The following is a 14,579-nucleotide window of genomic DNA, read 5'->3' as shown; positions in this document are numbered from 1 at the left end:
TTCTAAGGCCCAAGGAGGAAGGCATGCTGTGGGCTCTCGCCCTCCTTCTAGCTTTCCTGGCTCCTGGTAAGTGTGCTGCCTACCTGCTTCTGGGATTTTTCTCTTTTTTTGGCAACAGGAGGCCATAGTAAGGAATTCTTATTACCGCTTCCTTGTTACTTTTTGTTGTTCCCATTGCAGCCACTCAGGTATCTTCCAACTTGGAAGGGAAACAGATGTCACTCACCAGACAAGCTGGGTTGTCTGCTGTAATCACTTGTGATATTGAACATACCAGTAACTACATCCACTGGTACCAATACCAGGAGGGGATGGCCCCACGACGACTTCTCTACTATCAGGTCTTCAGCTCAAATGTTATGGTAGAATCCGGAATCACTTCAGGGAAATACCATGCTTATGGAGGCACAGGGAGGACCTGTAAATTTTCACTTGAAAATCTAGAAGAAAGTGATTCTGGTGTGTATTACTGTGCTGTCTGGGAGTAGCACAGTGATTCAGACCTCCCCTATCCTGCACTGAAAATTTTGCTTGTGGCTGCCAAGAGCAACCTTGTCATACAGGATGGACCAGCCCCTGCCTCCCTTCCTTCCTGACTTCACTGTGCTCTGAACAAAGAGAGACCCTGAAGTCAAAGCCCAATCCCCAACCTCACATCCCATTGACCTCCTTCCTCCCCCAATGAGTGATAGCACATTCTCGAAGACCCCAGTCCCCATCTCCAGGAGGTAGGCAAGCAGTCTGGCAGACCGCATAATCTTTCTACTCTCCTAGGAGTCTGTGCAGAACATTCAATCTGCTTCCAGGTACAGACAAGGTCACCTAGAGTCTTACTTGTTCGGGGAGACATTTAGGAGAGCAATCTGGGAAGGCTAGTGGTACCAAATCACTTTTCCAATCATTTCCCAGAGAAAATGGCTGGGAAAGGAGCTCCTGCCTTACTCAGGAGAATGAGAAATAATGAAATGAAGACTTTGGACTTCATGAAGACCTCAAGCTGGTATCCAATTTATCTTTTGGACAAATTGATATTTCCCTCAACATAGCGAACCATGGCACTGTTGATACACTGAAAGTCTAGGAATAAAGTGATTGTTGTAGAGATGCCAAGCATCATATTCTGCTCACAGCTTCTTTTGAAGTTCAGCCTCAGCCAAAACTGCTCTGTCTCAGACAGGTAAAGTCAAAGCTCGTTTCCACCCCTCCACCAACATTGACATAGCCAAGTCCTGAACTGGAATGAGTCTTAGGAGATTATTTTTTCTCAATTATTAAAATTAAGGGACACCTCGGGCGAAGAATCACATGATGAATAGTATATATTTGAATTGAGAAGTCCTTCAGGAAACTGTTGTGGCTGCCATATTGACCAGCTTTGAGGATATGAAATTAATCCTGAAGTACAGAAGTGCCAGATTCACATGTGCATGATCTCTTGTGTACTGGATCCTCCAACCTTCTGCCAGATCTCTTAACCTTGACTCTACCTTAGGGTTTAAGCTCCTAGAACGCTGTTTCTCAAACTGTGGTCCATGGACCACCTGCATCAGAAACACTTGGTAGGTTTGAATAAAAGTATGGGTTCTGGATAACATCTAACAAATTAAATCAGAATTTTAGGATGAAAGCTGAAGATGTTTATTTTTCAATGAACTCCACACTGATTCTTATTCAAATAGATTTTTAAGAACTGCCGTCCCAGCAGTAACAGATAGGGTGACCTGTCTCCCTCTGAGATCACCTGGTTCTCAGCCTGACACAAGAATGCTTTCTAGAAAGGTGCTCATGGGCTTTCTCCGAACACACAAAGCCCTCCCCTCTTATCGCACCCTGGATGCTGCTGCTCTAACAGGTCATCACATTTCTCCATAATTCCACCAGAACCACAAGTGGAAACTCCAGTTCCTTCCCACTGCTGTGACCTCAGGCAAGAAGAATTGTCCACTAAATAAACCAACTTTAACTTGCTCTACTGTACCAGGGACCATGTATTTTAACTATTTTGCAGCCTTGTAAAAGTTTATTCCTTACCTTGAAGCATTAACATTTTCATTTATATTTTTCTCATAGTGTTAAGGCTTTGTTCTGCACATTTATTTCTTTGATCTGCTTTGAATTGAATTTTCGTGTATGGGGGTAAGGTAGGAATCTGACTGTGGAGATCCAATTTCTCCCCCAAATTACTGACTAATCCATCATTACTCCCACTGTTCTTCATCAGCACCCCTGTGATAACTAAGCTTCCAGAGGCTCACACAGCCCTTGCTGCTCTCTCTCTCTTCCTTTCATTGTATGTGTCCACTTACACAAGCCAGTTTCTCTAAGGAAACAGCTACAGGTGGAGTCGCTGAGTATGCAGAACTTCACCTTTACAAATGGGGCCAAATCCCTGTTTTGTCTATTCCTGTGCCAGGAACAAAGTATTCTAATTAGTATAGCTTTATAATAATGCTTGATTTTTGGTAAGCAAATTTTCTTGCTTTTTTGTGTTTCAAAATTTTGTTGGCTTTATTTTATGCATGAATAAACACTCAATATAAGTACATATAAGTACATGTATTTACTTGTCAAGTAATAAGTCACAAGAAATATGGTAGAAATGTATTATGCATATTACAAAACATACACAAAAACAAACAATTTTAAAATATTTGATAAAAACAAATACAAAGTGTAGTTCTAACACTTTCCTCCCACAAATCAATGAAGTATCTTATGCATCCCGCTTTGTAAACCACAGCACCACCAATACCAATGCCAATAATACACTTCCTTCTCAATTCTTCCTATTTCCTGACTTAGCATGCATCCCTAAGACAAATCACACTCAATGAATTCTTTTTGTCTTCAAACCAAATTCTTACAATCCCTTTATAGTACACCTTTCTTTCATTCTCTGAAGTACTTCTCGTCTTACAAATGGACACTTGATGGTGTCTTTTCATGTTCTTTAAAAGGAAGCACCCCCAAACCTGATAAATCTTAGGCTTCCTCAGTTCTGTAAGGAAACCTTTGTGAGGAATGTCCAGGGAACCCCACACTCATCATTTGTTGACTGAGAATACTAGTGTGGCCTCAAAAACTTTCATTGTCTTCACTGGTTATAAACATGAGATCAATGTTGTGAAAGAGCCTGGGCATGTCCTGGGTGTTCTGGATGGACTTGTTAAATTTGAGATGACAGGTTCACTCCGTAAAAGGTGCGCACACTAGAAAGGAGGGAGGGGGCGTTCTGATCCTGCCTCAGCTGCTCACGGTCCTGTAACACTGAAGGAGTCACCTTCATTTTGGGAGCTGTTTCCCATCTTTAAAAATAAGAAACAATGAGCTCTTTAAGCGTCTATGCATCTGTGATGCCTTAGCAAACCTATGACTTGGTTTTAGCAATGGGGTTACTCATTGTAATAAAAGACAAATTTAAAAATAAATAAATAAATATTTACACAACACATAGTGTTAAAAAGACGTAAGTAAGAGATGAAAGAAAGAAAATTATGTCCACAGTCCTCTCATCAAAATATGGCCTCCTTCTTTTTGGTTTTCCAGGCTTGTCCATTTCACTGATAATTGTCCTCATGTGTACATCTAATTGATTCCATATGACGGAAATGGAGAAGTCAGATTAGATTAGTTCTCAGATTCTGTGATGGCCAGCAGAGCACTCTCCTGGGTCAGACAACGTTGCCAGGGTCTCAGAGGTTTAAATTAAAAGTCCAAACTTCAGCACCTGGATCTCTGCTCCCTCCTCTGCCTGAGTCTGATCTGCTCTCCCCACGCCCTGCTCCCAGGCTGGCTGAGCTCAGCTCCCTCAGAACAGGGTCAGTCCTGGCAGCAGCAGGAAGACCCAGATGAGAAGAAGTCCTTCTCCCTCAAGCAACACCTGCTTCTCTTTTCCCGGAGACCAGGGGGGTCCTGACGAGAACCCTCCAGACTCCACATGAGGGCTGAGAGGGAAGCCCGTGGCTGCTCTTTGACTGAGTCCTGAACAAGAGTTTTCCTCTATTGTTTTTTAAACATGCGTCTCTTTTAGCGGAGAATAATCTTTCAGCGCCCTTTAGAGAGGACACACCACAGCAGGAGAAGAAGTAGAGGAAAGGAAAACCAATGTCACTTGTTGAAATTACCTTCTAGGCCCAAGATGGAGCTGCTCCTGCCCCATGTGCCACATCAGCAAACTGAAACTTAGATAATTTTCCTGTCCCTGTAAATGCTGTGCTGGACCAGAAATGCAGTCTATCCAGCCAGCCATTCCCCAACTACCAAGAATCTGTAACGATATCCCTGTTCTAAATAAGGTCAGATATGCAACCCAAGCAAATCAACTTAAGCCAAATACTCTTTTCTTATTCCCCAATTGCCCTGTATCCTTATTGGGAAATCACTGGCCTCCTAGTTAATCCTGCCGTCTTTCTGCATCCCTGCTCTTAAGGCTCCGTAAAACTCCACTTGCCCAAAATCCCAGGGAAGAGGGCTCCACTGCTTGTGAGTCACTGTGCTCCCCAGTCCATGTATTGTCTTCCCTTGCATAAAGGCCTCAGTCTCATTACTAAATTATATTATTTCTGTAATTTGACACACTGGAAAAGGTATTTGTCTAGGAGTTGGGACAGTCTTCATTAACTATGGCTGGTTATTGTGAACATGTTACCACCCACGGATGGTCATCTGCCCTGCACAAGACATGACAACAATAAAGAGACAAGGTGGTGGGAGATAAAGGGTTTTTTATTACAGCTTGCTAGCAAGGGGGAAGATGGCTGACTAATGTCTAAAAGAACCATCTTACAGAACAAAGACTACAGGCCAGTTATGTAAGGGTCTGGTTTCCATGTGAGAGAGCTATCTGGTCTCTGTGTGGGGTCATCCATCTGATCTCTGGGTGATGGCAGACATCTGGTCTTAGTTCTGATAATCTTTTGGTTTACTGGGTATGCATCAGAGATGAGAGCCACACCCTATACCCAGGCTTTTTAGTTGTCACAGATGATTGCCATCAATGTAGACTATCTGCCCAGGGGTCATCACATTCCTCAGGAACTAAAAAGAACAGAGTTATCAACTTTCAGCAGCTGGGAGGGGTCATAAAATCTACAGAGTATGTCAGGTTTAGTTAATCAGAGGTCATTCAAAAGTTGCAATGTGGTTTCTTTTCTACAACATGACTCCCCTTATATCAACCTTGTTTTGAGCTGGTATCAATTCCTCCCCCCTTTTTCTTCATCCCTCAATCTTGAGGGCTATCCTGTTGAGGAGGGGCACAGGATGTTCCATCTCATTGAACCAGTCTCTTAGTAAGATGGTGATGCAGTTAGGCTCCCAAAGTTAGGCCTATGTTCTATAAGCAAGTAATCAGGTATTTAATAAGACAAAAACAAGGGTAATGGTGGGAGCCAATTATAAACCAGTTCCTGAGCCCTGGGGGCAGCCAGCCAAAATGACTTCTAGATGTCAGAGTCAAAGCATCTTTTGTAGTTTGAAATGTCTCTGATGATGTCATCAGGTATGTAGATATCTTTCTGAGTGGATTACATAGGAACAGATATGAATTTCTCTTAAGTTGACATCAAGTTCTCCAGCTTCAGTTTACAAGCCTTCAGGCAAAAAGGCAAGTTCAGTCTTCAATGATTCCAAACGAAAATGTTAGAAAAAATTGAAAACGTTTGTTTTGAGATTTGTAGCCAGAAATTTCAGGAGACTAGAACTATTCAGGATCTAGTCCAGTTAACAGATATAAAATAAAAACATCAAAGACAATTAACAGAGCTAGAATCTAACATCCATGAATATTTACTCTAGTTTCTACTGGAACATAATTTTCTCTCTACCATCACTCTTTTTTTTTTTTTTTTTTTTACAAAACATAGCCAAATTAAGACTATCTGGTTTGCAAAATAAGTCTAGTTTCAATAAATTTGGCCCAATTTTTTACATGAGTCCAGCAAGAATAGCCATTCATCATATAGGTTCTTTTAAATCTACCTTGCTGGAAGTTTTTATAAAGAAACTCAAATTGAAGTTTAAAGACGTCTTGAAGCCAAGGAAACAAAGCCAAGGATTTGTCATCAGGCTTAACCTGCAATACCATCAGAATCGGGTGAATTTCTCTCTTTTCAAGGTCTGCCCAAATATTTAGAGGCTCCTTGAACCTGCCAGAGAAATGATCTTATTTACTTACCTGTTAAGTTTGCTGGGAAAGCTGTAAACAAGATACCAGGCCAATATTTCCAAGTGGTTTTATTCCATGGAGTCCAATCTTTGTCTATTAAAGCTTAGTCATACCTGAGCCTATGCATTTTTCTCTCAAATATGACATTCCAGACAAAGCCATGGTAATATAACCAGTGTTTCCAAATGTGTCCTGTTATAAGGAGAACAGATTCTTATGGAACTTATGCAAATAATTCTATTGCCATGAAAATAATACTCACTCACTCACTAAGAGTTTCCAAGTTCTAGAGGGATCAGGTATGGAGAAAATAACTGTTTCATTTCTGCTTACAAAGGTATGGTTTACCAAATTGCTGTAAATCATAGCTAGCTTGAAAGAAATGAGAAAAAGATTTACTTAAATCTGAAAAAAAACATTAAAAGTCAGCAATATTTCAAGTAAAAGTCATAAAAATTAGAACTGTCCTCATCAGTTCATTCACTTCTATGTAATTGATTCTTGACCTTAATCTGTTAGCAGTTTCACGAAGTCATCCTGGAAAGTTCTGTAATATTTTTCATCTGTAATCTCTTACCCAGTTCAGTTTTATGATCCAAAAGTTTATCATAGGTCCCCATGAAACAATGCTTAGCTATCCATTTAACTATGATGACAACCAAAGATCTTGAAGGCAAACCTAGAAAGACAAATAGTTAATAGAAACTTAATAGAGACACCTCAGTCTTTTTGAACATAGGAAATTATTTTAACAGAATATAATTCTTCTTTCTTTTAGGTAGACTTACTCAAAAAAACAGAAAAACCATTTATAACCTCTTTATCAAAAGCAGACCAAAAGTTCAAGAAAATGATTCTTTTAAGAGAAAGAAGACGAAATTCTAAATTTGCACCAGCTTCCTTTTGACATTAAAACTTATTCACTTAATTAAATTTATTTCAGTCTTAGCCAACTAAGATTGTGACCAAGCAAAACTCTTTTCTCAGGGTTCCTCCCCCACAAACCTTCTATAGTTTTCTTTTTTTTACATTCAGAATTTGTCCCATGCCTTCTTTTCTTTCTTTCCCCCTAGTGCTTTTGGACAAATTTATCTTTATTAACAAAACAAATATCTCTATTCCTTGCACCTCCTTTCTGAAAACGTACATTTTAGTTTTCTTATATACAAACTTTCTAGAAATATATTTTTTCTCATAGAAAGTTCATCATCATGTACAAAACATATCTATCAACAAACCCTAAGCATGTTTTTAGTTGCTGTGAGGTAAGAAACCAAAGAGAGACAAATCTATGCTTAATAATCAACTTCTAATATTTTATCTTATGTGGACATGACCTAAATACTCATCACAATTTTATCATTTAACTTAATTTAGTAAAACCCTAAAATGTTAAGTTACCAAAAAGCATTTGGAAGCTGTTTTTTCAAGTATACAGGCCATAAAACATTATTATTGTATCCAAAAACTCTTAACCATTTCATCTGTCTTAATCATTTGTTTCCAACAACTATATTTATATTTATATTACCCATGAAAACTTCATGAGACATTAGACAAAATTAGCTATCTTTTAAAGCTATGATTTTTGCTGACAAATGTGTAACAGATAACATGAGATTATTTGACTAGTAAATGAAGGCTGCATATCTGCATCATATCCAAATACTGACAAATCTGGGAACGTGCTTATTTCAATCAAACCAACAAACCTAAACAAGCTTTCATTCACCAAAGATTATTTCATATCATGTTAACTTGAAAGACATTTGGGTTATGTTCTATTACATTTAGAAATAAATTATGTAAACACTTACTTCAAGCCAATTAAATAGAGCTCTTAATTTTGGCCATACCATCCGGAGGTAAAATATCACACTTATATAACATACCTATAGACACAGATACACAGAGTCTCCACAGATACTATTTTAAAATTACTGCCATGAATCAGGTACACTAATACAAAGTTCCCAGTTATGAATCCAAATTTTGTTTTAAGCCATTTTTACTAATATTTGTGGAGAAGACACTCAAGAAGCTAGATTTTTGGTGAGGACACACTTATGCCTGCTTTTCTTTTTTCTTTTTCTTCATTCCTAGGACTTAGTGATGGGTTAGATATTCCCTGGAGGGTTTGCAAGTTGCTTGAGATTAGGGAAATGGATGGACCTTTGACAGCCTCTAGAGCTGCATTTCTAGTCTTGCAAGGATTTTTTTAAGGACAGTTGCTCTTGATTTCTCAGAAATTGGGTTGTAACTTAATTGACAACTTCAGATTGATCTACTTGTCCAGCTACATCACAAAGACACAGAGAAACCACTCAAGTTTTCTCCAAAATGGAGTTTCTGGGGCATAACCCATCCAACTGAAAATGTTTCTAATAAATTGAAATGCACCCAAGGGGTGAGTCTCCCAGGATGCTTGGGGCATTCCCCACAATGGTAAAGCCCATGTATGATTGACAGTGGGCCTGGAGAAGGGTGCAAAGCCCAACTGCAATTCTCAGTATAGTTATAAGATTTAGTTAAGTCCCACTCAGCCTTCTGAGCCAGCACAAGGCAAACTAGGGAGGTAAAAGGCCTGGGGCTCCAAATGCTGGGGTTGAGAATTAAGTCAATGGCAGAAAGTTTTTCAAGTTTTTGGTTTTACAGAAGGTCCATGTTCTGCTCAGGTACAGCCTGAACTTAACTTTGATATACTGACAACAGAGGAGGTCATGAATGAGGCAGACAAAGAAGGGAAAGAGATGATAAAGCCTTGCCTTCATGGCCTCTTCCCAAGGGTTATCAGGATAAGGGTCACACAAGCAATTGTTCCCATGCTGGGACACACAACCCTGGTAGGACAGTTTAAAGAATAAATTACAGTTCTCCTGTCTCTGTTACTGACTCAGTAGGTGCCTAAAATACTCAGCAGGTTCTTGACAGGAGAGAAAACAGGGTCCCAGATTGTCAATCAAAGGATTGCCCTAGTGCCAACCTTGAATCACTCCAGGTGCCCAAACAGATTAAGAGAACCCAGGACTGCCAAGACAGGGCACCTCACTTGGGGTCACTGGACTGATCAGGCCTGGAAACCAGAGGAGAGCTGCCAGGGGTGGAATGTGGACTCTCTGAAACCAGAAGCCAGAGGAGTCCTCCCAGGGGTGGAGACTTTGACTCTTTAAAGATTTCTTTGTTTCTTGGTTCCAAAACTCAAATAGAGCCCAAAGTGGCCCCTATAATTTTAATTTATCCCAGCTTATCTTGCCAGCTATTTACAGCTATCCCCATTTTAGGGAGCTTTTCCCAAGGCAGCCACAACAAACAAGGTAATTTTTCTAAAGAGAGGTTGTTATGATTCCCAAGAAACTCAGTCCCCAAACAGCCAATTTTAAGCTATTTACTAACACAGACACAGATTCAGAAAATCCAGACACCACTGAACTAGTTCTCAGATTTAGGGTAACAAGTCCTACAACTGTTCCCACTCTGAATGTGTGCCCAGATAGTCACATTGGACCCCAGAGGGCCTTGCCGTAAACAGATGGACCCCAGACAGAGGGAAAAGAATTTTATAGTCATCCCCGAGATGACTTACCCTATTCCAGATTGAGCCCATGGACTTAATATATGTTGCCATTACTCTTCCTACCACAGTGAGCAATAGGAAGCAGCAAGCTTGGGTGCAGGAAAGGCAGTTCCTGGGGACAAAGAGAACCTCTGCAGCCTCTAAGGACTTACCCAACAGGTTGCCCATCCAAGGTGAACTGGCCATGAGCAGGACGTAAGGTCCCATCTGGGGTGCCAAATATGTTACCACCCAAGGGGGATCACCTGCCCACAGCAATACATGCCAATAGTCAAGAGGCAAGGTGATAGGAGAGAAAGGGTTTTTTATTACAGCTTGATAGCAAGGGGGAAGATGGCTAACTAATGTCCAAAAGAATCATCTTACAGAACAAAGTCTATAGGCCAGTTATGTAGGAGGCTGGTCTCCAGGTGGGGGCAGACACCTGGTCTTAGTTCCTGTAATCTTTTTTTTTTTAATAATATGCATCAGAGATGGAGCAATGCTCTATACCCAGATGGTTCAGTTGTCATTGATGATGGCCATCAGCACAGACTCTCTGCCTGGGAATCATCACATTCAGAAGGAACTCAAGGAACAAAATTATCAACTCACAGCCACTGGGAGGGGCCGTAAAATCTACAGAGCATGTCTGGGTTAGTTAATCAGAGGTCATTCCAAAGTTACAACATGCTTTCTTTTCTACAATATGACTTCCCTTATGTCAACCTTATGTTGAGTCAGTATTGAACAGTTGTTATGCTTTAAATTTGAGCAGTATTTGAATAAAAATGGTGATACTCATTGAGAGAAGCATAGTTTTGAATGTTGACAACGTGAAATAACATTTTTTCATAAAGCAGTAAATGATTGTGGATTTTGTCCCCCAATACTGTCTTCTTGTTGGTGAAAGTCTATAATACGGAGAAAAATGAAAGAAAAGAGTTTACCCAATTGTTTACTGACTTTATTGAGACTCTTTCCACCTGTCGTTTTGCTATGTAGATGTCACCACAATTGTCACTTTCCTTTTCCAATTAACATTTTACAACAAATGTGCTAGACATCAGCAGAAGGTATAAATGATAGCCCTGAATATTCTTTTAGCAAAGTATTCTATTGCTTTATATTTGACCACCACCTCACCAACTCAGCACGACCCCAAAGCCTACATCTGGGGACAATTGAGGCTTCAATCTCGGCTACAGCTGAGCAGGTCTGCCTTTCAGCTTTTACTATAGAAGAGGAGCTCAGGAAATGGGTCTGATACTAGGTGCTGAAGGACCCACATCTCCACTCCCCAGGCCAAATCCCCTTGCCAACTGTTTCCTCTTCTTGGCCATCAGGGTATAATTAGCATAACTATACCCAGGAAGCACTGTGTAGAATTAGCATAACCGAAAAGGAACTTTCCTTTCAGTTGGAAGTCTAGGCTACCTCTATTTCTCAAAGCTTCATTTCACATGCATTCTTCAGCTGATCTTTCACAATATCATCTTGCCATTTCTGAGGATATGGTTCTGGAACAGGAGGGCTTGGTCCAGCCCCTGACCCTCCCTGCCCCCTGGTTCAATCTAGGCTTCTTCCTTTGGCTATGCACTCACATATACACATGGCTGAGTCTCCAAAACTATTATATTCCCTATAATTTCTACTTTATGTGGACCCCAGAGATCATCCACTGCAACCTGGCAGTTTCAAGATAAACAATAATCCCACCATGTCCTTAGAATTTCTATGCATCTGCGACTGGCTACATGCTTTGCTCACATCATCCTGGTTACTCTCCAGGCAACCATATGAGTTCCCTTTTTTTACAGATGAGGAAAAGGAGGTGGCATAATTTGCCCAAGACTATGAGAATGCAAGCAAACTGAGACATGCCATCTGCAAGGTACCTTTCCTAGCAAGATAGGGCCCCTAGCCAATAGGAAAACTAGGAAAATCAGATAGAGGCCACAAGATACACATTTCACAGCCTCTGGACTTTCCTGGGCTCAAGCATGCACTCTAGTGCCCAAGAGCCCACTGAAGGTGGCCCTAGCCCTATTAACAGAGTGAAAATCACCCCCAGGGGTGGAGAGCTAGCATGCTAACGATACATGCATTCCATCTGATGGCATGCTACATGACAGTGCAGGTGTAAGCACAACCCCACCTCTACATGCCATGACAAGGCCCTCCTCCCCAGTCATGGCCTAAGAAAAACCCCACAACCCTGTTCCCTAATGAGCTGATCACCTGCCCCTTTTCTTTCCTCCCCAGCTCCCTTGAGCCTCTCCTGTGCGCAAGCTAATAAGATTTTACTTTTCTGCTCTTGTTTGTTGTCTCTCTTGATTTCTATCCTGGGGGACAATAAGAACTCTGGTAGCTGCTACAAATCTATCGTGATATTTTAGGGCATTTAAAATCTCCTTCTGATGAGAACTCTAGCTAAATATGTTCATTCCAGCTCAGACAGTGGGCATGTGTTTCTGGCAGGGATTGCTGTTCTGTGCTTGTCCCTCCCTCCCAAGCAAGCAGCACACTCATTGTCCTATCAAGTGGGAAGTGAAGCATTAGATTTGTCTCCAGCCAGACCAGGCTCTATATCCCTACCTCATTCTCCACAGATCTTGGCAATCTATAGAAACAGAAAGTAGTTTAAGGGCAAAGCATTTATTTGTGATCAAAGAATTGTAATTTTGGGAACACAGATATACATAGAAACCATAGTGGTGTCCTGATTATAAGAGAGGGCCTCAGGGTTTTTAAGGGAAAAAGGGAGGAAGATGAAGTTAGTTGTATTAAAGAAGAGTTCATCGGTGCCAGATGAGGTAGGCTAGGATTGTAATTCATAAACTGGCTTGAGATTCAGTCATCAGGCAAAAGGCTAGACTCGTACTTCATTGATTGGTTAGCAATTCAATCATCAGCAAAATCCAGTTTCATCAGTTCTTACAAACAGGATATTCTTGTCCTTACTGACTGCTTGGAATGCTGGCAATTTGACCCAGTTTGGAAGACAAAGAAAACAAGATGAGCAAGGCAATTCCTCTGAAATGGCTGCCCTGGCTTCATTTTAACACACTGCACTCATGTCATCTATCACGATGTGCAGATTTGGGAACATGATTTAAAATATCAGCCCCACCCCCATTTCTAAACTGAGGATAATAATATTTATCCCAAAGGGCTATTCTCAGGATTTAATAAAACGATGAATATAAACGAATTAGAGCAGTGCTACAGTGTAGTCCATGTCCAATCAAAGAATGCTATTATTGCTGTTATTAGCCCACCAATTATTCTCTAGGATTCTCAGAAATCTCACCATTCATCATCCCTCCCTACACCTTGTGGCCAGACTTCTGTCTCTTCTCTCTAGACCCACTCCTCCCTCATTTCTCACTAGTCACCTCCTTGTGCCCCCAGGAAAGAAGCAGCTGAGGCCCTAACCTTGCCTCCACCATGCACCAAAGTGTGACTCCTCTCACAAGATCACTCTGGGATTCTTTCCACCAGGGCAGGATGCAGGGCCATGCTGGTCTCCTTGCCCTCCCATGTGCCCTCCTGTTCCTGGTAAGTCCAACCCCATTTTCCAGTGTAGCGTGCACAGGAGGATTCTGAGGTTCTTGCCTCTCCTGCTTCACCACTGTCTCCCTCGCAGGTGAAGAGGCAGCAGTCAGGCTGGGGGAATGGGCCTCAGGAGTGTGCACCATCACCTTGGCTCAGCTTGGCCATCCTACCATGCATGCCCACACCATGATCAGCTCCATCCACTTGGTACCACTGCTACCGAATCAAGATGGGTTCACTCCCTCGTGACCTAAAGTCAGACTCTCCACCAGAAGTAGTTGACACACAAAGTAAAGTATATTTGCAGCAAACAGGAGACTATGCAGAAGCATTTCCAGAGTTATGGGACTCCCCAAACAAAGGGAAGGAGGTCCTTTTATTTTGGGTGGGGAATGAATATTTCAAAGGGAAGTTTTGTCATCACATGTAGAGGTGGGTATTAGCTGGCACGGGCACAGTCTGAAAACATGTTCTCAATACATCACATGTTACACTGATAAGGCTAGGCTCCTCCTAAGCAGAGATTTTAGTATTACGATGAGGAAAAAGGGCATTTTCTGGTCATCTTCAGATCATCTGGGCAGGTGCTACCCTTGCTGTGAGGATCAATTTGATTCAGGGCAGTTGATGCTGGCATCTCTTCCCCACATAGCTCTGAAGAACATCCTTGAGGGAGTGTTAAGCACCTTTAAACTTCCTCCAGCTGCTTAGGGCATGCACCTGTGACTCCACAGTCACTGGACAGCAGGAACCCTGAAAGACTCCTCCGACTGGCCATGTTCAGACAGATGTGCAGTGGGATTCAGTCCTAAAAGAAGATAAAGTCACCATGATGGAGGTCAAGGATGGCACACGTATTCTGTCTGTCTTGGAGGGTGGGAAGCGCAATGCAGGCATGTGCTACTGCACTTCTTGGAACCAGCACAGCTACACGAGCTGCCCTGTACCCCATGCAAAAAGCACGTGGACTCCCTACTCTGTCAAGGCCTGGCAACTTTCACTACCTCTGGGTCCCTTTGGTTACCCTGGGGTCATCCCTCATTATCCTGGACTCTCCTAGACGTCACCTCCACCCATCCACTGCAGGTAACAGATAGAAAAAGAGTCATTAGTGCACAGGCTGACACAGACTCAGGGAGCTATCTAGTCAGCTTAACAAGACAGGGCTATCTGCAAGGCCCCTGGCCTAATAAGGTAAGGCCCCTAACCAATTGGCAAGCTAGGAGAATGAGATAGAGGCCACCAAAACCCGCATTCGCAGCCTCGGGACATTCTTGGGCTTACACATGCACCCTAACACCC

At 41.8% G+C, this 14,579-nt stretch overlaps 1 gene segment (V, D, J or C); it reads left to right on the top strand.

Moving 5' to 3' along the window:
• The window catches only part of LOC124244026 (T cell receptor gamma constant 2-like), a 44,623-nt gene continuing 30,044 nt past the window's right edge, over nt 1-14,579 (top strand). The window contains 2 exon segments of the C gene segment in view: nt 1-66; nt 181-484. Coding sequence covers nt 24-66; nt 181-484 — 347 coding nt within the window.

This window comes from Equus quagga, chromosome 8 (assembly GCF_021613505.1).
Source record: "Equus quagga isolate Etosha38 chromosome 8, UCLA_HA_Equagga_1.0, whole genome shotgun sequence".
Classification (NCBI taxonomy): Eukaryota; Metazoa; Chordata; class Mammalia; order Perissodactyla; family Equidae; genus Equus; species Equus quagga.
This window is presented reverse-complemented; position numbering and strand designations above follow the sequence as displayed.